General features: G+C 33.9%; 1 protein-coding gene across 8 annotated transcripts in view; it reads left to right on the top strand.

Annotated features, from left to right (window-relative positions):
• Nucleotides 1-26,609, top strand: part of LOC143920347 (uncharacterized) — a 73,445-nt gene that overhangs the window by 7,986 nt on the left and 38,850 nt on the right. For 4 of the 8 annotated variants that reach the window (XM_077443200.1, XM_077443195.1, XM_077443197.1 and 1 more), the window contains exon 2: nt 11,862-12,312. In XM_077443200.1, coding sequence (XP_077299326.1) covers nt 12,164-12,312 — 149 coding nt within the window. In that variant the 5' untranslated portion in view covers nt 11,862-12,163. The remainder of the gene's footprint in view (nt 1-11,861; nt 12,313-26,609) is intronic. The other 4 variants (XM_077443201.1, XM_077443198.1, XM_077443194.1 and 1 more) reach the window with 1 other exon arrangement.

Here is a 26,609-nt window from a genome sequence, read left to right as displayed (position 1 = left end):
TTTTTACTCTATATTAATGATATCTCATACATCTTCAAACATTCCTTTATACTTCTTTACGCTGATGATTTAAAAATTTACAAACCTATATACACCATAGACGATTGTCATAAGATACAAGAAGATCTAGATAGATTCTCTATATATTGTTTAAATAATGATCTTTTTATTAATCTAGAAAAATGCTCTATTTTAAATTTCACTAGAAATAAGTCAATTATTACTAATCAATATCAATTAAATCATTCAATCCTTAACACGTCATCTTCTATTAAGGATCTTGGTGTAATACTCAATAATAAACTAGATTTCTCTGAACATATTTCTTTTATTACCAACAAAGCATTTAAATCTCTTGGATTCCTACTCCGCTCAACAAAACCCTTTAATGATCCTTATGTACTAAAATTACTTTATTTTTCCTTTGTAAGGTCTCACCTTGAATTTGCCTCAATTATCTGGTCACCTTTTTATTTATCCCATATTAATTGTATTGAGAAAGTTCAACTTAAATTTATTAAATCCTTACGCTACCTTTTTCCTACCTATACCCATTCTACTGTTTCCGACATTTTAAAAATCCTTTCTTTTAACAATCTTTCTGTCAGGCGACGACATTCTGATGCTATATTCTTCTTTAAGCTCATAAATGGTTTCCTTGATTGTTCTGATTTACTGAATAAGGTTAATTTCAGAATCCCAGTTCGATACCCTAGACGCGTTACACTCTTTTCACTTGATCCTTTCAATACTAATTCCCAAAAATATTTTTATCTGCAGCGCGTTTATCGTATGTTTAACGGAGAGCTGAATGAGGTTGATCTGTTTGGTATTTCCCTACATCAATTCAGGTCTAACATCAAGAGAATCTTGACCGATTGATTCATTTTTTCTTCTATTCTATTTTTCCAATATTTCCATTATTTTTATACTTTAGTTTAGTTATGTAATGTGCTATTTAATCATATTATAGCTTTCATTCCTTTCCATTTCATTTGTTTATTTTGTATTTACCTTTTTCATTTGTTTTTTATATTTGTAAATTTCAATTTCTTCTTATATTCTATCTTATAACCTTTTCCAAATATTTTAATACTATAGTTTAATTATGCAATGTACTACATATTTTGTCATGCCTTTATTCTTTACTTTTTAATTTGTTTTCCTTATATTTATCTTTTTCATTTTTGTAAAAATCTATTATTGGACTCGGGTGTTACATATATTATTTATTTACTTTTTGTGTTTTTTATACCTATCTCTGTACATCCTGTCTGTTGATTTTTCAATTAATAAAATAAAAATAAATAAAATAAAAAATAAATCAATAGTCTCCAGGGTAAAATGCTCCAGTTTCAACGCTCTGTATTGAACTAAAAAATATGTATGGCACATATGTATGTAGTTCAAGGTCTGATAATATTCAGACGGATAACGAACTTTGAAAATAAAAAAAATTCTTTGTCGCTGTTCCTTGTCAAATAAACTGTGGCTGTTCCTCGCTTTGTGGAAAAACACTGCTTTTCACACTGTTCGTTGTATGTATGTATGTATGTATGTATGTACATATAAATGCATAGGTAGATATAAAAGTTATATATAAACGGGTCTAAACCGACCAAGAACCATTTTGTAGCTGAAATGGCGGTTCAAAGCCGTCCCTTTTTATTACGATCCGAAAGCATTTTCTATTCACAAGCATACCGCGCTCATTCAACGGCGATCAGGGGTAGCCAAGCAATGGGAGGCAAGTTCAACTTCTTTTTTTTAAGCTTTGCTTTTTTCCATCGAAAGTCGCCTATAGTAGCATTTGCGCACTTGGATAGGTGCCTAACTGGTTATCGAGACGAATCCAAAGATCAGTCACACGCTCACATCACATCGTAAGTTTGAGCAGTCTTCGACCCTTTTTAGTAGATTTTGATATAAAAAATTAACAAACGACTTATTTATATTTTTTTAATCTTATCAAACTTGATAATCTTTTTTGTAATCGGATTTATTCATATTATGTAATAAAAAAAATGAAACAATGGGCAAATTTTGTAGCTTGGCTATATCTCGGAAACCATGATTCACTTGCACTTTTCTCTTATACACGTGAGTTATATGTATATGTATGATTCCAACTGTATCAGGCTGCCTCTGCTAGATCACACATCTAAAAATGCATACAATTTAAGTCCAACAATAAAAGTATAAAATGCCTTATTAGAAAATTGTAATATGAAAATATTATTCATAAATAAATGAACATCTGAAGTAACTTATATATATGTACATACATATATATTACTAGTGGTTTTATCCGGCTCCGCTCGGTATTTGTAATATAAACCGCTTAAACATGGCTAATCTAACATTTTATTAAACTTATTTGAATAGTTTTATTTTATTTAAATTTATTTGAATATTCATTTGTATTTTTATTAAATTAAACGTCAGGGATTCTACGAACCAAAACATAACATACATACAAAGTCTCTTTCGAAATTATATGTTAGATTTATTATATGTGTATATTTTCCAAGCTTGCGATCCCCCATTACACAAATTTTTACTTTATGTTCCATACTAAAATTTCATGAGGAAATCTCTAAAATAGTTTCCCTTTATCTTCTAGAAATAAACAGCTGAAGCGTTAAACACATTTTCAAAGAACCGATTCAGAGCAATCTGCAAAATTCATCTTATATAAAGTGAAATAATGTCAAATATTTCGACCTTATCAAGGATCAAACCACAAAACTTCGTCGAGCCGCTGGCTAGAGATTGAGAAGATGCATACATATGTATGTACATATGTAAGATGTAGATAAATCTCGTGTCATGTCATATTTCGACTATGAACACCTATGCTATTATTAGAAGACTATCGCTTTCGGTGAAAATAAACCACAATCCACTTTCGCGTTTCGCATAATTGTTTCAGCCGTTTGCGATTCGAGAGCGCGGTGTACGACTCGCACAACGAAATAAGCGGCATGCCTCGCTTAAAGACGCGTTTTTACCATTCGGAATTCTTTGGCCTGCGTCCAAAGCCGACACGCGAGTTTTCCCTTTCGTATTGACCGGAATGCGGTACAAATCATTTTCCAACGCATCGAATTCCCCTATATGTGTTTACATGTATGTATGTCGGGAACACTTCGATAGGTTGATGTTATTTTTCTTGTCAATTTTTAGCTCGGTCAGTAAAAAGCCTGACCACTGATTGAATTTGATCAACGACGGGCGCGACCTCACTGATTATGGCGAACGACCCTGACGTTGCCGATCTGTCTCGACCTGTTCTAGACGACGGTACTTGATTTTAAATGCTCGTGCAGTGTTTATCATTCAATGTGTTCCTATCTTAAAAATCAAACGTTTGGTAGAATTCTGGCAGGCTGAAATTTCTTGATGAAATCTTAAAAAGGTTAAATTATTCATATTAAAATTAAATTCTAAATACTATATATCCATATGTACATAATAAAGTAATTTGTTGTTGTAAATATTTACTTCAAGTTTTGTGTGAGAAGCGCCGTATTGTTGGGATAGTTTTGCGACGTTTCTATCGGGGCTGTGGAGTCGGAGTCGGAGACGTAAAACATCAACCGACTCCTTTTTATGTTTAATTAATAGTATTACGGTATGTGTCAACTAGAGTCTCCAATTTTATTGAAGTAAATCCACTGATAAATTTTAATTTAATAATTTATTTATAAAAGTCGTGAATTTAAATTACATTATAAATAAAATCGTTGAATTTCACGTTTCCTCCTTATCATACTTATTTATTCTCAAATTGTTTTATTTACATACCTATTTCATTACCAATAATATTTTATAATTCGAAAATCGCTATTACGTATGTATATATACCAATCTTTTATGTTGGTTTATATTTTATCTTTCTAAAATCGTTCAAGCTACTCCAAGCGACTCCAAAGCCCTGGTTTCTATAATATGTAAGTGTAGGTATATGTACATATGTAACTCCGTCTGCGGAAAAAGTAGGGATGAGATTTCTGTAAACTTAATTTCTATACTCTTTGATATATTTATATATTATATTTTATATATTGATCGTTTACATTATTCTTAACTTTTTACTACGAACAAAATATACATATGTATATATTTGAATGAAAACGCGTTATTTTGACTAAAATTTTCAAATATAGCAATATGGAGTTTGCATTGATACTAACTATGTACTTGTAAGTGAATCTGGAATAGGCTTAATAGTATTAACATGAACACGTGTACATACTTTAAAATTTATATACACATTACTCGAAATTATTATCGTTTGTTCATAAGCATTTCTCCTTCCCAGGCTTGCTCTCTAAAGTTGAGAAAATAAACAAGAACTTCTCGCTTTCATCTCGGCTATATTTTCTTTGTTCATTAATTTTCGATATTTTTCTTGAAAATTGACCGTTGAGAGGTACGCTGTTTGTGTGTATAATTTTAGAAAAACATTTTTATTATATTTGAGCTATTTTTAATTCATAGCGCCAAAGTTAATCCTTTGTATAAATTTTACGCGGAAAATGTTACTTTTTTTCTTTCATCTCATTTTCATTACTGATTTTTTTTTATTTTCGTATTGTATATCCGCTGTCACGCACGAAAAGCTGCCAACAAAGCCGAATCATATACGCCAGGTGAATTTATACGTAAATGTATACGGCGTAGAAGCAACACTATCTCGGATAACTCGACTTATTATCATCTAGTCGAGTTTGCAATGATTATTATGAAATTAAATTATAAAGAAGTATATAATCAGCTCATGTGTATTTTGCACGTTTCAATTCTTGCAAACGCAAGAGAATGCGTGTTCATGAAAATAATCCAATATTCCCATAAAATTGAGCACGCGTTTCCATTTTATCACGTGTTTTGTTTTTTTTTTTCATGGTTAACTTTGTACAATGTCCATTCAATTTTCAAAATCTAAAGAATGTGTTTTAAATTTTGAATTCAAATTATATTAACCTTTTAAATGCATCGCTCTTTATCTTTAACAAAGGTCAATAAACGGCATTGATATCTTTCGAAACGCAATTATAGACAACTTGACCGGACTTTTTATCGTTTTTATCTACGACATCGCTTCCCAAACTATTCTAGCCACAATATTTGTGTTTGAAATTGTGATTATCATCGACCGTGAGAAATTCTTATAAATTATCTTCGAAACCATATCGCAAATTCTCTATCGTAATAGTATTATATGAAGCACTCCAAGTATAATATTACAAATAGGCACTTCGTAATTCAGTTAATGCTGTATCTAACCCCTTTTTTGAAAATTAATTATTATATTTTTATCTAAAATAGAAATTCGAAGATAATAATTGAAATATACATAGATCATTCAATGTAAATCATTGTTTTAGAAACACAAACATACATTGTTTAATTGCATTTGAATATCAACATTTGATACAATGAATTCATTACGTGCTCAAATTAGTCATTTCAATTATATTATTGATAAGAAAAGTACTCAACTTTGTTAGGTGCCTACATTAAATTTTTATATGGTAATAATTTTTTTTATTTTCGATAAAATACAGTTCTTATTATGTACATACATACATTTGTATGTAATCTACACAAAAATAATTAAGGAAATTCTCTTGAAGTTTCGGAATGTCAGCAGTCAATTTTGCCCTGATTTTAAGAGTTAACTTCAAAATTTGGTTCAGATCTGTTAAATTATTTAGAATTGTACATAATATGTATTTATATTTGTATTTGGAACAAATAAGCGAACATACCTACATACATTCTGCTTTATATTATTATATATGTACTAGTGTAGGGCCCGTTGATTTCAACGGGTGGTTTCGAAACTCGAATAAAAATAAAGTTAAAGATATGGAATTGACTGGTTTCGGAAAGACAAAGGCAGAAAAAAATGAAAATTATGAAAATAATGAAAAATATGAAAAAAATGAAAAATATGAAAAAAATGAAAAAACTGAAAAAAATGGAAACAATGAAAAAGATGAAAAATTTGAAAAAAATGAAAAAAAATGAAAAAAACTGAAAAAAACTGTAAAAACTGAAAATAATGAAAAATATGAAAATAATAAAAAATATGAAAAATATGAAAAAAATGAAAAAAATGAAAAAAAAAAAAATTTTCGATTGTCGACGAAAGCCGAAGTCGATTGTCGATTGTCGACGAAAGCCGAAGTCGATTGTCGATTGTCGACGAAAGCCGAAGTCAATTGTCGATTGTCGACGAAAGCCGAAGATACGCGAATGATTGGTTCCCCATACTTGTAAAGGGTAATCGAATATTATGTACGTAATTTAGAGCATTTTTTCTATCGAGACGGCAGTGTAGTGGTTAGCGTGAATGTTCTGAACGCGGGGACCCCAGCTCGATCCCGCGTTTTGGAATTAATTTTATTTTTCAAATATCGCTAAAATATAAATTAATTTCAATAATTTCAATTAAAAATATATATTTAATTGTTTTATATGAAAAGAAAAAAAAATGGTTCAAAACCTCGCTAAATGAAATTATTAAAATTACGTATTTTTATATGGCGAGAAGGAATATTTCAATTAATGTTTAAAAAAAAAAGGCGAAATGAAAAATTGGATTTGGCACGATGTCCGAGACCATTACCTCATTAGACCCATATTCAGGCTATTTGAGGTGATCGGTTCGAGTCGCGACAAAGTCGTCTCGTCGAAAAATGAATTAATCGATTTTTATCGATTCGTTCATTATGTTCGGCGAGAGTTAGGACACACACACACACCCACACACCCACACACACACAGATTACCGTCGTTATATATATGATGATATATGATTGTTGAATGCTAAAGATTATATTTAATAGTGTTAGACCCGTTGATTTCAACGGGTGGTTTCGAAAAGGAATTGAAACTCGAATAAAAATAAAGTTAAAGATATTGAATCGACTGGTTTCGGAAAGAAATTGATGCACGAATTACGAATGACAAATTACGAAGTGATTACGAATTACGAATTACATTTTGTGTATCGCCGACGCCTCCGGCACCCCGGGGCCTTCGCCCCCGGCGCTTCCGTCGCTCCGGGGCCTTCGGCCCCAGCGCCGCCGACGCCTCCGGCGCCCGCAGCGCACCCAGCGCCCCTGATGCCTCCGGCACCCCGGGGCCTTCGCCCCCGGCGCTTCCGTCGCTCCGGGGCCTTCGGCCCCAGCGCCGCCGACGCCTCCGGCGCCCGCAGCGCACCCAGCGCCCCTGATGCCTCCGGCACCCCGGGGGCCTCGCCCCCAGCGCCGCCGGCGCCTCCGGCGCCCCCAATGCCTTCGGCACCCCGGGGGCTTCGCCCCCAGCGCCCCCGATGCCTCCGGCACCCCGGGGGCTTCGCCCCCAGCGCCGCCGACGCCTCCGGCGCCCCCAGCGCCCATAATGCCCCCAGGGGCCTGAAAAAACTGAAAAAATGAAAAAAATGAAAAAACTGAAAAAATGAAAAAAATGAAAAAACTGAAAAAATGAAAAAACTGATAAAATGAAAAAAATGAAAAAACTGAAAAAATGAAAAAAATGAAAAAACTGAAAAACTGAAAAAAATGAAAAAACTGAAAAAATGAAAAAAATGAAAAAACTGAAAAAATGAAAAATGTGAAAAAAAAAAAAATTTGTTCCCCATACTGGTTGATTCATCATGTTCGGCGAGAGTTAGGACACACACACACACCCACACACACACCCACACACACACAGATTACCGTCTTTATATATATGATGTATATAGATACAATTTATTGTTGTGATAGAAGTTTTGACATCACACCCTTTTGAATCGTCCCTGGGATCGACGGGTTTTTGCGCTTCCATTTTCACAGGTTTTGACGCACACGTCATTCTCTTTGTTGCTGGAAATTTTGGAAAATTTCAATTAGTTCTCGGAAGGGAGATAAAAAGCAAACTACCGAGTTAATTATTCGAAAACCAACTACCTTAACAGCATTTAGCAAACTCCCTGTCCAAAAATTCCCACTGGGAAAATATTTTGACCTTCACTGTCAAATTTTTCAGCAGTGCGAATACTCATTACCCACACACACACACACACAGGTCATCGTACTTTATTTCGCGTACATAACATACATGATATATGTATGTGCGTGCTCAAAATAATAACACTAATAACTACAAGTTTTTGCTAAATTATGCTTCTCGGCGGTCAATCTCCTCCCTTTGGGTCAATCGTATGCGCTTTGTTTTCCAGTGACCATAGCCGCGGGCAAAGACCCGTCGTTAAATCGAAATACACAAAAAGAAATCAAACAAACTCCTCATCCCCTCGAAATGAAAACGTTTTCTTTGGAAATCCCCAGAGGGGCAAATAATAGGGTGAGAAAAAATGCGGTTTTTCACTTTACGCCCACAACGATTCAGCCTCAGTACGTGCATTGAATTTTATATTAAAAAATCTACAAGTATATCCAAGATTTTTTTTATTTAATGTGTGCCTTTTACATTTATGGTTTAATAAATAAATAAACCTGGTGGAAATTTAATTTTTCAAAAACGACCCCGTTGAAAGACGCGCGTCGACAGCTCACCGATCTAGTTCTGTTCTCGATTGTTTTTCAGTTCGAAAATAATCTCTCGGGATTTTCGAATCAATTCGCGCTTTGAAAGACGGAAACTATCATCTCTTTTCATCGCTCGTCGATCTCACTCCCTCACTGATAGAATACAAAAAAAAGCATAATAACAATACGATTAAACGCAGTCCAGACCGGATGCTAGTTTTCAATCATCGCGTGGCTTGTAAAGTTTTTGCTTTATTGCGTGATTTCGACGCCTACATTAATTTTTAGATAACGTGCAAGTACAAAAATCTCTCAATATGATTTTCGCTGTCGAGATTTGAACGGAAATACACATTCTCGTAATCAGTTCACTTTGAACCGTTATCGAAATGTGTTTGACGGTGTGCATTTGAATTTTAAAGATATGTAGCTCAAATTCAATGTTCTCACATAAGCGGTATTGATTCAACAATTGCTTATATTTTGCTTTTATCTTGCACGTAATCTGAAATGCGGACATAAGTATTTATATAACCTATGATCAGATTAGGATGCGCGTATAGATGGCGAATTTGCACGCTGTAATATTGTGAAAACATTATCCATGTACATACATAGTTTACTTTCGTCGGATTGGTTTATTAGCATTTCTGAGCAGATGGCGGAATTTCGAAATCCTTCCCTCATCCATAGACCTCTGAAAATCTGAAATTTTGATTCGCCGTTCAGTGTTCGTCACTATATATGTACATATAAAATTCGAATAAATCGTCTACGAACCGGACTTTGGTCCCTTTCTGTGATTGTATGGAATAGATTTTAATTTTATCTATCGTACATAAGGATATATGTACATACGGATATTTGCTTTGAAACGAGGTAAATTCCCTTAGTCATACGTACAATGTTTCAGTCTAAAACTCATAACTTAAAAACTATGCTGATTAAAAATTCTTTATATGACTGAATGCCTTTGGGAAAATTGTGTACAATAATAGCTTTTTCCCTAAAAATTCTGTTGTTTTAACATGTATGTACCTATATACATATACACATTCATATTTACTACAATTGTCTCGATTTAACGATTTTTTAACCGACATTTGAATCAGAATCGTAATGCACGTGAAATGAATTGAGAATGGAAAGCTTAAGAAAATAAATGCGAATAAAGTAGCTCGGCACTTATTTATATTGAACAAGAGGATGTTTTCCTCCTACATTTCCATATTATTCAACATTCGAGCAATCCGACATTTCATCGATCTCGTTTAGATCGAATAATCGAGACTATTTGTCTACTTAATCTAACAGTATGATAAATTACAGTATCTCAAATCTAACTCAGTTAAATCATGTATTCATTCAAATTTTCGTGTTTACATATTTTGCTTAGTTTTGTCACGATTACAAATACATACTATAAACACACTAGAAAGAAGGTTCAAAGTGGTTCACTGTTTCCTTATATCTATGTAAGTACATATTTTTATTTTCCCCAGAAGACAATAGGAAGTCACTTGGAGCATTATACTTTATGTATTCAACATAGACAGAAAATAATCTTTATCAGAAACTTAAGAGGTAACACTTCGTATCAAATACCTACACCACGTTTAGTATTGATTTTTATTTCGCTTCAAATTATTTCAATCATTTACAGTCGCTCACCATCCACTGCTGGATGAAGGCCTCTCTAACATGCTTCCATTCGTCTCTACATATTTTGCGCGGGTCCCCTGCGAAACATCAATTCTTAACTGAACTCTCCTTTTCTATACTTATGCATGTTGCTGTAACAAACATAACATTATTAATCTTATTCAAAATTGATTTCAAGTATAGAAACGGAGTTCATTTAACGAGAATTGGTGATACCAAGCCCACCGGTTTTGCTCAACTCTTATCTATCTCACCCCACACATTTTTATAGGGTTTATCTTAGTTTCACTTTTCGATTTTTTTTCTAATTTCGTCCAACCATCTTCTTTGCGGCCTCCCCGTGCGTGGATATTTTGGCCGAATGGACACTTGGTCGACGGACGCTTGGCCGAACGAACATTAAGCAGAAATCACTTCGAATTTTTTATATCTTTGGTAAATTTAAACAATTAAAATATCATTCGGCCATATTTCCGTCGGACTAACGTCCGTTCGGCCAAACATCAGTCGGCCAAGTGTCTATTCCGCCAATAGTCCATCAACCGGCCTCCCTTCCACCCTTTTACATACATTATCTTGGGTACTATCCCAGCTTTTGTTTTGTTTACCTTCCGTTCATTCTTCTAGCTACATGACTAGAGGTAGGATAGTCACAGTGCTATCCATTGTTCCATTGTTGTAAATCATATGTAAAAAAGGTTCGGCAAAGCCAGCAGCGTGGCTCGGTCGTTAAGCTTCTGCTTAACACTGAGAGGCGCCGAGTTCGATCCCTTGAGCTGACCTCGATTGAAAAAGAATTTTTCTGAGTATATCTGTAATGCTGCTGGTCAGACCAGGATTTGTGACTCCTGGTTGATCGTTTCCTATCAGAGTTTGCCAATTTTCTCTGATTTCATTGTTGAAACGATTCCCGATTAAAAAATTGGCTAAAAATCCTTCCTACCCACTATGTCACCACTATTTGAGTATGATTAATGTAAATATTACAATAAAAATGAATGTACAATTCATAGATGTCTCGTTAATTGTCGAGTTTGTCAGTGTCTCGTAATTTAGCGACTTATGTATATAATAAAAAATGCTGTATTGTTTGTAATTTGGCCAGGAAGGCGCATTGGGGTTTACCTGTAATGCCGTAATGAAATAAAATGAAATAAAATAAAATAAATAAATAAATAACAATGCATTTACAACCTTTGAACAATACGCGGCACCTTCGGGGTCCGGTAACTATAACATGACTCGCCCATTTTATTGCCATTGCCACACTCTTTCACTCTCTTCACTCTCTTCACTCTCTCCACTATATCCACTACCCTTTTCATACTTCTTTTTTCTTATAGGTAATTTTTCAAAATGAACTTGTACTATTCTAACAAGTGTTGTGCCCGTTGATATTTCAACGATTGGTTTTGAAGCGGAATTGAAATATATTTAAATTTATATAAAATATGTATCTGAATTCGATGCGATGAATAAAATATGTAGATGCAAAATCACCGAGCATAAATATTTACCCGCAAGCATTTATGGCCGTATTGTCTAAAAAATGTTATTATGTGTGTGAATGTCGTGACCGTTGTCTGGATTATACAAATATTAAATCAAATCATACATATATAATAATATATTATTATTATATTGTTTCAGAATGTTCTTCGACCTGCGCCGCTCGACACCCCGGATCTACTCGGTCCGTCGAAGAAGATAATGATTACGCGACACTTGAACTGTGATCTTTTTCTAGGTTGTTCTAAGATTTTCGCATGAACGAATGAATTGTGATTGGTAAATAATAATTAAATAGTGATCAATTAAAACGAAGGCTGTGCATAGCCCGCGTTGTCTCAGTGATGTGCGTGCGCGATATCGTGTAGTAGTGTCGTACTAGAAACTCGTATTTTGAACAGAAGGAAAGGAGGTGGTGGTGTGATGATCCGGCACCCCACGACATGGCATTCATGATGATGAAGAAGAAGCGGTACAAGTTCAACGTTGAATGCTGCGTCGAGGAGCTGATCGACGTGCCTTTCGTGGCTGGAGTGCTCTTCGCCAAGGTGCGACTTCTCGACGGTGGCAACTTTCAAGAGTACAGCGCCAGGTGATTATTATTTTATATATATATATATATATATATATATATATATATATATTGATTGTTACAGTTCAAATTGAAGTTGAAGGTGTTGAACTTGCCTTGTGGAATAACTGGGTCAAAAAAAGCAGAGCTCGAGGAGCTTTGATATGCTCGCTTGGCAACTTTTAACAACCCCCTTGATCGGTTTTATTTCAAAATCGTTACATATATGTGCATACATACTTTGTTGCGGTAAATGCAGGTCAAACCATACAGAGTTTGATCGTTATATGTATATGTTACAGTTCAAGTGTTCACTCCGGTACGTTCATGAACATGCTAGTTCATACACTAACTATTGGTTTTATTTTAAGTGCCATCAGTCAAAAGCTATCTTCAAATACACTCACCATGTGTCATATGAAACTTTTGATCCTAATCCTATGGAAACCACATTACGAAGTTTCTATAATTCCCGTTTCCGTTAATATTTAAAATATTGCAACCGAAGGTAAGCGTAAATGTATAAAAGATGAGACAAATGATTGAGAATACTTAAATTTATGCCTAATAGTTTGTGCATGAACTAATTAGTTCGTTTGTCAATTTGTTATTTTGTTTATTTACACTATAACTGGTTAGATTGGTTTGTGTATTTGTTACAGTGAAATCATATTTCAAGTGAAAATATATTATCACCAATTCAAGCAGTGAAAATGTATCAAACAATTAATTTACAACGTTTTACTCTATAAATTTAACCCTAACAACCCAATCTTAAATGAATAGGGCTAACCCTTACTTAACCTAACCTCTCCTAACCCTTAAATAATACCAACCCTAACAATCTAATCTTAAATGAATAAAACCAACCCTGAAAATGTAACTGGTTATGATTTCACTGAAACGTCAGTGAAAATATATTTTCACTTGAAATATAATTTCACTGTGACATATGGACAAACTAGTATGTTCATGAACGAAGGAAATGTACACTTGGACAATAACATATTTAGAAGTATGCATCTAATTTTTATCATAACTTTTCAAGTGGTTGAATCCTTCTGTAATAAAAACAACAACAATAGTGATTATAATGAGGTACGGAAATGAGTCATTTTCACTGAAAAAAATAAATGTATAAATAATAATGAAAATTTTCAAGAACATTACGTCAAGGATTACCCAAGACATTACAACTTATTATATTTTAAAAGCCGCGTAAATACAGGTGTAATTACAATAGGTGTGTTTGTTTACTAGTAAAATACTTTTTTTTTTTATTTCTTCTGTGGTTAGACACATGGTTAGATTAATTTTTGTACATAAGTACCAACAATTGTTCATACATACATAACCAGTCTTCGGCGGTGAAGTTTCCGCCATAAAATAACAATAGACGTTTCCATTTTCCGAGAAAGTAGGAGATCAAAAAAATGGTTGACAATAGAAATAAACAATATTGAACCATTTTTTTTAGCAATCGAGTATCGGGTACGCTGGTCTCTAAACATAATAGTACATAAAATACAATATAATGCAAGTAGAGACATATATGGACGGTCAATTTGCGACAAATACATTATTTAGGTAGCATTTTATAAGATTCAACAAATTCGAACTGCTAATAACTCGAATTTGCGAGAAACTGAGGCGGAAGATATCGATCTGTCGCAACAATTAAGCTAGGAAAATTGGAAAATTTTTTAATAACCAAAAGACCCCGCTAGCAGCGTATTTGGCCGGGGATTGAACCCACGACCTATCTATGTACTGATATGAAATAGCTCTACCAGTGCAATACGCTGTTGCTTTAATACATATGTGTATTAGAAATCAATAATTTTCGCCACATTTGAAATTTCGCCACATCAAATTTGACACGCGTGCTTATTTGGCCGCGATTTGCATACATACAATTTTATTGGCTTTTCTAGCTCCATCATTTTTACTTTATTTTTTATGGTTTCTAATTAATCCAAGAAAGAAAGAAACCGTTTCCTAAAAGTGCAATATTTATGGTATTTTAAAGGCAATTTTATGAAAATTCTTAATATGCACATACTACATATTAACAATTTAGTTTATGCAAAAAATATAGTAACAAAAAAATTTAAATATTTATAATAATATAAAAAATATAGTTGCAAAAATTACAGCTGCAGTGTATCTTCCAGTTGTAATATATTTTGGTTAATTTAGAATATATTCCATCTAATCTAGTACCAACTACTATTATAGTTGAAGTATATTATCAATTGTAATATATTTTGACTAGTTGGAATACATTCCGTCTGACCCACTGAAGTTGATTCATATGGCATTTCAACTGGTCAAAATATATTACAACTGAAAAATAGTTCAACTATAAGTTGGTACCAGGTTAGATGGAGAGGTTAGGTCCTCGTGCAAACGTCACTCAACTAGTAAATTGAATTAGAAAGTGACATTTTTTCACATTAACTTTATTCGTAATACCTAGCAAATATCAACGCATTATTGAATTCTCAAGCATTCGTAAAAACATCAGAGCTGTCAAAACTCGACTGTTATATTACAACTGGCGCACATTATTGAAAGTGTGTTTGCGCCCGTAGAGATATTATTTTTACTAGGTGAATCGTATTCGAATATGAATGACCTAAAACGCCAGTTGGAATATATGTATTCCATGTTGGAATTATTTAATATATTAAACGGATTATTTTGCAAATGCACGACAATCGTTGCCACAAAAATGGCGAATACGGAATATCTGGCACTCGAATTCTCGTTGCTTTCGATTGATGAAGTTTTTGGGTTCCAGATGTTCCGTGATCGAGATTTTAGTGACGTGCGCGAGATCGCTTTTTGCGGAATAATCACCGAACCGTAATATACATATAAAATAAAATCTATTTGCACTACTTATTTAATTTTTTTTATTTTACATATTGATATCCAGATGTATATTTATATAAAAAAAACTGTACTCATATTAGATAAGTACATATTGTAAAACTACTGTAACACGTTCTAACACATAACACGGCGATTGAATAAACACATTTTTTTTTTCGCTTTTGACTAAACATAGTTTTGGGTAACTATAAATATACTACAAACATTTTTTAATTTACGCAGTAGATATATTCCAGGAAAACCCGTACAAATAGAACAGGATCTTAAACGTAAATATTATTTTTTTATGTTAACACTAATTTGCTGCATAGTAAATGCAATATAGTTTACCCTAACGAAATTCCTCTGGATCATCATTACTTTGTCGCATTAAAATATTAATATTATACTTATATTAAATATTTATACGCTTCGTCTCTATAGAAATTCTTGGCTAGAAATTGTTTCGTGACTGAAAAAGTTCTACCAACACCAGTGCGATAGCAATTTTCAAACTATTGTGACTCGCTTAAGTGTGTAACATTGACGTCACTGGCGAAAAAAATCATTAAAATACGTGCAAATCTACATGAGTTTCGTTTATATTTACACAAAAATCGTATCGATAATCTTTGAAAGCACTTACTTACGTGCTATGTTTTCGTCGTAATGAGCGATCCTTTTAATCGACACAATCGATCACACATTCGATATACGTATGTATTTATTCTCTGACAGTTGTGACGTACTTCGATGAAACCTTTCAATTCGTAATATAATATATATACCCTTCATTGTAACACTGCTCTAATGAGAAAAAATCTGGATGCGATATCGCTTTTCAGTCCGCGATAAAAGTGTGACGTCATTTAGGACATGGAAATTGTAATATTAAAATTGATATACTATTTATAAATATATTATGTGTATGAAGTGCCACATTATAAAAGTATGTAAGTCTGTTTTTTTTTGAGTTTACACAAAAAAATCATGATATGAATTCTTGTGTGTTTCATATTTAAATAGAAATTTTCGGTGCGGATGAAAAGCATTTTCGCGTTTCCTTTTACGTGTCATGAACACATATATGTATGTATATATGTAATGTATGTTTGATAAATTTCTACGGTCTGGAATTTTTGGTTCAGTTTCATTTTTACATACCTCCTTTTTACAATTATTATTATTTGTCAGGTGTTGTCAGATATCTCACATATGTGACATATGTAATAGTTGATTTGGATATACATTTTTTGTCTGTGTGTGTCTGCGTTGCATCCGGTCTCAAAGGGGGAAGATAAAAGTAGCTGATAAAAGTTCCTAATCGAATTCCATATAATTTACTTTCCATAAGCAAGAGATTTCCTTTTATCTTCGTACGCGGTGCGGTACACTTTCGTGCTGAAAACGCTAAGTGGCTCCTGAAAATAAAGTGAAGCTCGTTAACATTTATTCGCTAATAATAATAAAGTGCGATCATTTCGAAAATCTTTTGTTAAAATTCTCTATTATGTTCATTTGCGAATGATATTGTTGAAAAAAAAATTTTATCGTTGTTTTTGAAGTTGATATCCGAAGCGATCGTTAAGCTCCAATATACATACACACATACATTAATGATGTATAATGATTTGTGAATTGTTCGAAACTGTGAATTCCGAAGCTTGTCGGAAACATATTCCTAAAATGTATCCACTTTTTTAAAAGGTTTTGGGCATCACCTAAACCACAAACAATTAAATATGGACGCGTGAGAAACAACATATAATGCTATCAACTGAAGAGTCATTGCTTCAATCCCTGGTCCGGTGCCGCTGGCCACACCTCGGATATAAGCGACTCCAGGTCGATCGTTTCCTATCACAGTTTGCCAATGTATCTGATTTCATTGTTAAAACGGTTCCAAACAAATTTGTAACCTATCCTCATTTGTCACCACTATGTAAATATAATTTCAAAAAATTACATAATAATGTTATAAATTTATATAAAGTGCATACATACGTACAAATTTGGCCATATGTGTGGCCTTGGGGTAAAACCTATGGAGCCATGTAAATATAATATAAATACGGTACGATTTAACCGTACATTGAAAAAAATACTTTGTATCTTAAAAAAAATTTTTGCGCATTAAAATTTTGCATTATTTTCGGTGCATTAAACAATCTCGTATTGTGCATCGAATAAAATATTTTGGCATTATAAAGTCACCATTAAAAAATATGAAACAATCATTCAAAAAAATAGATTTTAGCATTAGAATAGATGTCAACTGTCAAAAGTGTTTACTTTTGTTATGAATGATGATGTGTGGTCGTAGAATCGAAGCCAAGGTCGGTGTCGAAGGTCGCAAGCCGAAGAGTAAAAAAGAAGGAATCCAGTAGAGAGAAGCACTGGTCGCATTTAAGTAGCAAACATCCGCTTTTTAAGTAGCAAATATTTTTTTCAATGATCAACGCAAAGTTTCTAATGCAATCTGTATTCGTCATTTAGAAATGCACTCAATTTTTTTGTAATGTACAGAAATTTTTTTTAATGTACAAAAAATTTTTTTAATGCACATTTATTTTATAAAAGGGACGTTTAAATTGATCCCAATATAAAATTTTAGTAAATAAAATAAAAACCCTACTATGTACATATGTATATCCATATGTGCAAAAAAAATGATTCTATCCGAGCCAATCAGAGTGTTAGTTTATATGTAAAATATGGAGCTAATCTCTCACCGGTATTTATGTTTTTTTTGCTCTCTTGCTTTGTACGGTAATGGAGACGAGCACCAAGCCAACGCCTAAGTCTGGTCATAAAACATCACGTACATATAGGAAGAAACGCAGCGTAAGCCGTGGATGATCTAAGTCAGATTTTTCACATTCTCAGAATTATTTTAAAAAGTCTATGCATAACGTCGGCCGATATTTGTTTATGCCCGTGTACTGTCACTCTTTCTTTTTATAATTAAGGAAGCATCAATTGGAATGACCAAAAATGTAATTTTCCATCATCTGGAGGGGGCCAAAGCATGTAATGATGGATGGAAATTTTGTATAAAAGTCTCACCGACATATGTATATTGTATTGTTACACGCAAAAGCTTGTTACTTGTTATGTGTATAAGCAGCAAGTTTGAACACGTCTTAAGAAGTTTGCATGTATATGATATAACAACTTGCTTTTCCTTTGTCTTATCTCATGTAATTATGTGTATGTACATATATACATATGTATAATATAGGAAACCCTTTCAACGTTTTCGTACCGGGCTTACAAGTGGTGTCAATTTACTAAGCAACCGTTCTTAAATAATACAAAATCAACATCAAAAACTATAGCATTACTTGCAGAGAAATGTAATACTAATAGAAGTGGCTTTAGGTGTTATATTGTTGTCAAGTGATGGTTTGTCCATAGACAACCCTAAATAATTTTGGCATCAGTCGTATCTGACGCTTGGTGCTCGACGTATTTCCGATAAAAACTTCTCCGTTTGTTTATATTACTCGCAAGATGGGCAAGCATCGGTAAAAATTGCACAATACATTCAAAAACACACAATAAACAACATGGGGTACATTTTTATAAGTAAATTGATCCGATTGTATTCCGTGCGATGTAGCGTATTTATAGAGACGTACCGCGTAAAATTGACAACAATTATTTATTCGTAAGGGCCACTCTCTTCTTATTACATCTCTCCGATTACGTGTCTTTGATATGTTCTAAAAGTCTTACGTAATCTTTCGATTATAACGTGAATCTCACCACCAACCTTATGTATACGTATTTGATGCATTAATCTGACGATCCAACTATGTTCTTAGTTCTGCTTTGGCTTTAAGGGTAAAATCGCATTAAATCCAAGTTTTCGTCTCGTGGAGATTATTGGCATAATAGTTATGTACATCGTAGGTATGTATGTTCGTTGACGTATTTGTTACGAGGTGATCCCAGCCTGAGGCGCTCGAATACCTTGAGCTGGTCCTGATCTCATCACTGCGCCGATTTATGGTTCTACTGTTTGGTATACGCGCTGGATGTCTCAATAAAATTATACGTTAAATAATATAATTCCCAATATGGATGCATATCCAAATCCCTTTCTCGATTATGCAATAGCGTCTGTCAATGTGCGTGGCTGTCATTGTTGAGCCTTCTGGATCGGCGATCGCTATAGTTACCGCTTAGGAGCACATTCTAAACAAAATTCAATTTGGTACGTTTGATTGAATGTTAACCAAGGCGAGAGAAGTTGCACGATGAAAATGCAAATTAGGGTATTGTCAGTGACAGCGTCTAGTTGAATTCTGCATAACTTAAGATATTATTGTTGTCGGGTCGAGTATTTTTTTATTTATTTATACTACTTGCTTGGAGTGATCAATTCTCAGGAAGGCCACCTGACCTGACTAAATTGAACTTTATATGTATATCATCATTATAAAGATAGGTCAGGTCGAGCTGCGCCATTTGACTTCTGACATATGAATTTAATATGGAACTCTTGCATTTGATAAAATAATCTATTTTAAAAAAAAAACCTGACCCAACATACTATCCTCACATCTTTCAAAACTAAATAACGACAGTATCTTACCGAAAAAAATAGCAAAAATTATAGACAACTTACAATTGTTGCCATTATGTGAGCATCATACTATGTATCTAGGTTACATGTGAATATCGCGTTCTATAACCAAAATTCGTCGTTCTTCCTCATTAATAAAAAAGAAATCGTCAATGAAAATACAATTGAATAATACGTAAAATCATACGAATTAAGGTTCGTTTATATCAGAACAGCTCAAGCCGGCAACTTAAACACGTAAACAACAACTAAAAATATTATTTAGTACATAATTATATGCACACATTCATATCTTCCATAATGTGTACGTGGCGTATCGGAAACAGCAACATTCGACACGATATATTCATATTAAGGTCTATTCATATTAAGCACAACACGTACCGGCAGCTGCACGTATTCAGCAAGTACGGAAAGTATATGGACGCAAATGAATGTCGCAGTCTTATGTCGAAATAAATGATTGTGTCCCTATATATAATGTACCAAAGAATACTTTATAAACTTGCTGTTAACGTGCAGTTGCCGGTACGTGCTCTGCTAGTATGAATAGACCTTTATACAGCAGTACATGTCACTGAAACGTGTCAAGCAGAACTGGTTCTCTTTGGCCACTGAGAAAATATAAACGCATAATATTTCGTCATAGTGGTGAGTGCACCCTTACTAACGAAAGTGTTGCCAGATAAATATGAATATTATGACAATACTGACTTGACGATACGACGCAAGCAATATTACCCCGTATTATCGTGCTGTATAATGCACAAGTAAACCGATTTTGCCTTGCACTCGTCCAAAGCAAGTATGAACGTGCAGAAACGGGCGGTGCTACATAGTATGAATAGAAGTAGTATTTTCCGTGCAGTGTAGTGCCGAGTGGTTGGCTTGCAGTGCTAGGTAATATAAACGGACATTTACATCCAAATTGATATTATTTTCATTTTATTTTTAGTCGTAGCATTATAGGTCGCCCCAATATGGAATTTGAAATACACATGTATATACAAATTAAAATTTACATTATGTACATATATATTGTAGGTACATATGTATGTTTGTATGTAGAAACACTTAGAATGCAATCAATAAATATAACGAGAGTTAAATAACATAAAATACATATAACTTGGTTCAATGTTTGATTTTATTTAAGTAAAAATATTTACAAAAGGAAAATGGTAGGAAACGGAAAATAAGATAAGGACAAGAAGAAAATCGAGTATGTAATGGTATTCTCTCGTCGTGAAAGTGGTACTGGCATGCTGAACATATTGATTGACAAATTGTTGACAGCACGCTCCAATACGATAGAGAGAAAAGTGAAAATGATTCCTTACTTGTAAACAAACATGATTCGAAAAATCACATACTTTCATTATTAAATTGCACCATATGACAGCATAACATATTTCCACCCGACCTTTATTATATACTTTCGTATATATGAACGTATTTATGGTGAGGTGGGCGTCGACCAACCCTGGAATGACCCAGTTCTATTCAGCCGGGACACCTACTGATTCGCCCTGCAAAATGCGATAGATCTGACCGACTAAAATTTCTATAATGATTATGGGTACATACGTTGAAATCCTGTTTTCGCTTGACATTAATTATGAGAAATTAATTGGCTAGTTAATATTCAGATAAGGCGTGTTGCGGGACCTTTGGAGAATCTGTGTTCGAATTAATTTCACGGTTGAACCGTTTTTACTCTCGCGTAACCGTCCATTACTGGGCACACATAGTAAACAAATGTCGTCGAGTGTGATAACGGAATAAATAAGTATAACTAATGAAAAGTTTTATCAACATTTTGTATTAATATTGCATAGTGAACGTTATTGATGTGTTTTGTGTGTTCCACTAGTTGACTCTCGCTGTAGTTGCAGTATCGGTCATCGAAGTTGGTTTAATTCATTGCATAATCGGATTGTTGCATCTTTTTAATTAAATATATGCTCATAACGTTTTAAATTTTAATACAAGAGTAATTAAAACAACTATTTTTATTTGGATGATTTACAAATTAACCTTATTTCAAATTTGAAATGGAAAATTTAGGATCTGAAATGAATTGTTTGTATATGTAACTGACAATAAATATTATATCAACAATCATCTAAATTGATCAGTTTTATGTGACGATTCATAGTAACGCTTTTTTGTCTATGCGATCCTAGCAGGCATGGAATTTATCAGTTCTTCTATAATACATCGCGGCATTTCATTGTACCACACATTTTAATTTTAATTTTGACGCAGTGTTGATGTTCACTTTGCTTGATCGGCGTTTTATAATCATCCACAAATTTTCTATCGGGTTCATGTCGGGGCTTTTCCAGGCCATAGTAATGTCGTAACTCCCATTTTCTGTATATATTTTTTTTCCTACAAAAAATCGTATACTTTTTTATTTCTTATTTTTAAATTTTATTTATAACATACATAAACATAAAATAAAACATTTATTTACCACTTTTGATCGCCGGCATACATCTTGGATACGTCTTGGAATATTACTTCACCGCAGTATGAAACATGTTCTTCCATCGATGGGACAAAGCTTTCCTCCAATATTGATTTGTACATCTTTCCATTTACAAAACCATTTTTAAAACAAAGTTCTCCAATCCCATAGTATGAAAAACACCCCCAAACCATTTAGCTGAGCATAAAAGCCTCTCTCAATCAATCACAGTTTCTACACTAATGTTAATTGAAAAATCTTCTAAAATGTTTTGAAAAGATTTTGAATAAATTGGCGTGTCAGCAAACGATCTTCCCGTGAATTCATCTTCCGAGTCAGTCCAGTGCCTTTATGTTGGTCCACACTGCCAGTTTCTCGTTCTTTCTTCAGCTTCAGTATCAGCCTCTAAGGATAAGCTTAACCCGTCAAAATGGACGTACACGCTGTTCAATCAGGTGCTCTAATTTCCTGTCGTGGGACTGTATATAGAATAATATGCGATTCCTACTGATTAGCTAAAATAGCCAGCAGTAAAGCTCGGTGGTTTCCTTAATGCCAACCACCGAGAGGTTCCCGGGCTCAAGCCCTAAATTAACCTCGATTAAAGAGAATTTATTCGGAGTATTTCTGCAATGCCGCCGGTCAGACTTGGATATTTGTGACTCCAAGTGGGTCGTTTCCTATCAGAGTTTGCCAACTTATCTGATTTCATTGTTGAAACGGTCCCTCATCAAATTGTCAAAACCATCCTACCGACTATTTCGCCACTATTTGAATATGATTTCGAACTTATATGTACAAGTTTAATATTATAGGTGTCGCTCAGGGCAACCCGAAATGGAATAGTGGGAAAATATAAATTAAATGCGTAAAAAAAATGTTATGACCAATAGAAATTTTGAAAAGTTCATAAAATCATAACAAAGGAATTCGACCGAATCGAATGAAGATTTAGAGTTTGTCTAATGCAAACATCATTATAGTGAAGCAGATAATTCATAATAATAATAAAAATATGGATTTTAATTTTGGGCTATGTTTATAATAAAAATTGTGGTTGTTAACAATCACAACGAAATAGAAAAAACTACAGTGACCGATGCTGTATACATATTTTTTCGTTACGCGATAAAAGTAACTAGGTAAGTTTCGATGACCATTGCTTTGTACTCGGGCCCAAATCTGGAAACAAAAGTTTGCTTCGGAAGTAACGCTACACAATAAATGCTTGCAAACTAATTTTTCCCATCTTTTGTTTGTTTCGAGTATTTCTGGACGATTCCTACAAATTCTAAATGAGTTTTCCGAACTCGCACTGAGTAAGTTTTCACTCTCAGCTAAATTAAGCACGCCTACCAATTATTGCACGTGCACAATAGCTGGCTTCTTTCTGACATTATCCCGAGAACATCAATACTTGGCATCGCACTATTAAAACCCATGATTCATACCATGAATCTGAAAAATTACTCATAAATCGCTACCGTTGGACAAATAAACTTAATTTTTGTTGTTTCGTCGTTATTTTGGTGAAATCAAACTGTTTTTATGCGTTGTCGGCCCATTTATGAAATCGGTTTATAAATATTCTAAACGCTGAAGAGTCGTGTTTATTTTAACTGATCGAAAGTGATCGTTACCCCGTGAAAACATTATGCGTTATTACCCGTCTATCAATAATTATTTATTACACTATAAAAAATATTTATTTTTATCTTGAAAACATTCCTTACCTAAACGTGACTATATTCTAAAATTATATTTATTAGCTTTGATAACATTTCCATGTCGTTGAGATGTGTAAAGATATTCGGCTGCAAAATTTTTATTGTCATCATAATACTATTATATGTTTGTGCGTCAGGTTACGTAATTATTCGATCTTTTAATCAATATTTCGCGTCATGTTACTTTTTTTTCGTGGAACAATTTGAATTGGAATCCTGGAAAAAATAATCCACCGGTCTTGTCATCGGTTTAATTGCTCTGAATGCTCATTTTCACACATTAGCGAATTTATTGCTGTTTTGACAGGGCTTTAAAAAGCGCATTTTTTTTTTTTATCTATAATTGAGGAATATCTGCTTACAATATTACGCGTATCTCTCATACAACATTGAAAACACGAACGCCGTATTGCGTTCCATTACAAAGTCGTTTGATTTTTCAATGTACATTTTCATATAACACGAAACTAAAGGGACTGACTTTATTTGTACTAAAATAATTTCGTGGTAATAAAAAAAAATAATACAAAATTTTCATAACATACTCATTTCAAAAAATCTATTTACTATTTTGAGCCTGCCTTCTATACCTTAAAGCAAAATATCGTTTTGTTTACCTCATTTTTCTGTCGTTCCGCTGATGTAACGAATGTTGTACTAACTCGAACTTCATCGCTTAAAGGTTTGTTTATACCAGCACAGCTCAAGCCGGCAACTGCACGTAAACAGTACGAAATATTCTTTAGTATATTCTATGCGGACACTTCCATATCTTCCGTAATGTGTACTTGGTGTATCCGAAACAGCAACTACATACAAGATATATTCTTAAGGTCTGACCGCACTAGGCGGCACTGCACTGCAGCCAAATATTGTTTGTACGAAATTGTATGAGATAGAACGCACTATGAGTGGCTTGCCACTGCGCGTCAAAGTTGCCTTTTGTACCAACTCTGAATGTGCTGCACTGCGTCGCTGCAGCGCAGTGTCGCTTAGAGTGGTCAGACCTTTATTATACAGCAGTATATTTCACCAAAACATGTCAAATAGAACCGGTTTTCTTTAGCCAATGGAAATATTCACGCATGACGTGAAGTCTTAATGGCGAGTGCACCCGTACTAACGAAGGTATTGCCATGTGCATTAGAATATTTTCGGAAACGTCATATTGTGACAATATTTAATCGATGATACGATGCAAGCAATATTTTGCCGTATCGTCACGCTCTGCAATTTATATGTAAGCCGAATTTGCCTTGCAGTCGTCCAAAGTAAGTTCGAACGTGCCGAAAACAGACGGTGCTGTATAGTATAAATAGAAGTAGTCTTTTCGTAGTTTTAGTAGTGTTGTGCCGAGCTGTTGACGTGTAGTCGGGCCAGGTCGCCGTCCTGGTACACTCAAATGCCCGTTTGAGTACAGAAACAATTTTAAAAACAGCCCAACAACAACCCATTGAAAAAATTATAGACACTTTGAATGATGCCGAAAACGAATCATCTAACAAAATTTTCAGAACTGTATATTATATTGCAAAAACTAATAAACCTTACTCGGACTATTTTTATTGACTTTTCAAGTTATTTAGCATTTGATTTTTTTTATAAATATCAAATGTTTGTAAATATTTGTACTACCAATATTAGGATACATATTTTTTAAGTAACGAAAAAAGTGGGGTGGGGAGGGTCGTAAAAATTAATCAGTGCCCTGGTACTTTTTTTATTTAGCACTACACCACCGCGTGTAGTCCTGGATAATATCAACGGATTTGTAGACGTATCACTCATTTCAAGAATAGACTATAAATGTCAATAGTCATCAACTCTAAACAATTTGGTAACTATGCGGCGAACGGCATACATTTTTGTATACAATAAAATGTCAACTGAATTTTCATATTGATCGATCATTATAAGTTTTCACACATACACACAAACTATTGACTTAAGTTCAAATTTGTCCTATAATCCAATGAGTATTAATTTCATATACATACATATATGTACATATGTAGAAACTTTTTTTTTAGGTAATTAACCAAGCAGATAACCACGATTCCGTCAACTTTTTTGAGACATGCTGATCAGTGATCATGTCGTGTCACGTCGCGCTAGTGTGTCTGTAGCCTTAGCATTTTTTTTCTACCATGATATCATTACGGGATTGCCCCAAGGCAACACCTATGACCAACTTTGTATAATACATATGTATACCATATATAAATTTTATGATGTTATTATAAATTTGAAATTAAATTCCAATAATGGTGACAAATGAGGGTAGGTGGACAATTCGATAGGAACCGTTTAAACAATGAAATCAGATAGGAACTCTGGCAGGAAACGATCGACCTGGAGTCACATATATCCAAGTTCTGGGCAGCAACGCTGGATCAGGGCTCGAACCCGTGACCTCTCAGTTGCTAGCATTATACTCCAATCACTGAACTATGTTGCTGGCTATTTCAACGTAATTAGAATATAATACATTAGACTCACACTTACATTGTACATCGAGTTTCCAACACGTAAACTGACATGCGTACATACCGGTCGATTATCTATACATAGGTATAGATATATCTACATATGATTGTTCTTTTATCGATCACTTGAAAACCCCTGTGACGAATCGCCATCATTGGCCATT

This window comes from Arctopsyche grandis, chromosome 12 (assembly GCF_051622035.1).
Source record: "Arctopsyche grandis isolate Sample6627 chromosome 12, ASM5162203v2, whole genome shotgun sequence".
Classification (NCBI taxonomy): domain Eukaryota; kingdom Metazoa; phylum Arthropoda; class Insecta; order Trichoptera; family Hydropsychidae; genus Arctopsyche; species Arctopsyche grandis.
The sequence above is the reverse complement of the archived record's forward strand: the minus strand, read 5'-3'. Positions and strand labels throughout refer to the sequence as shown.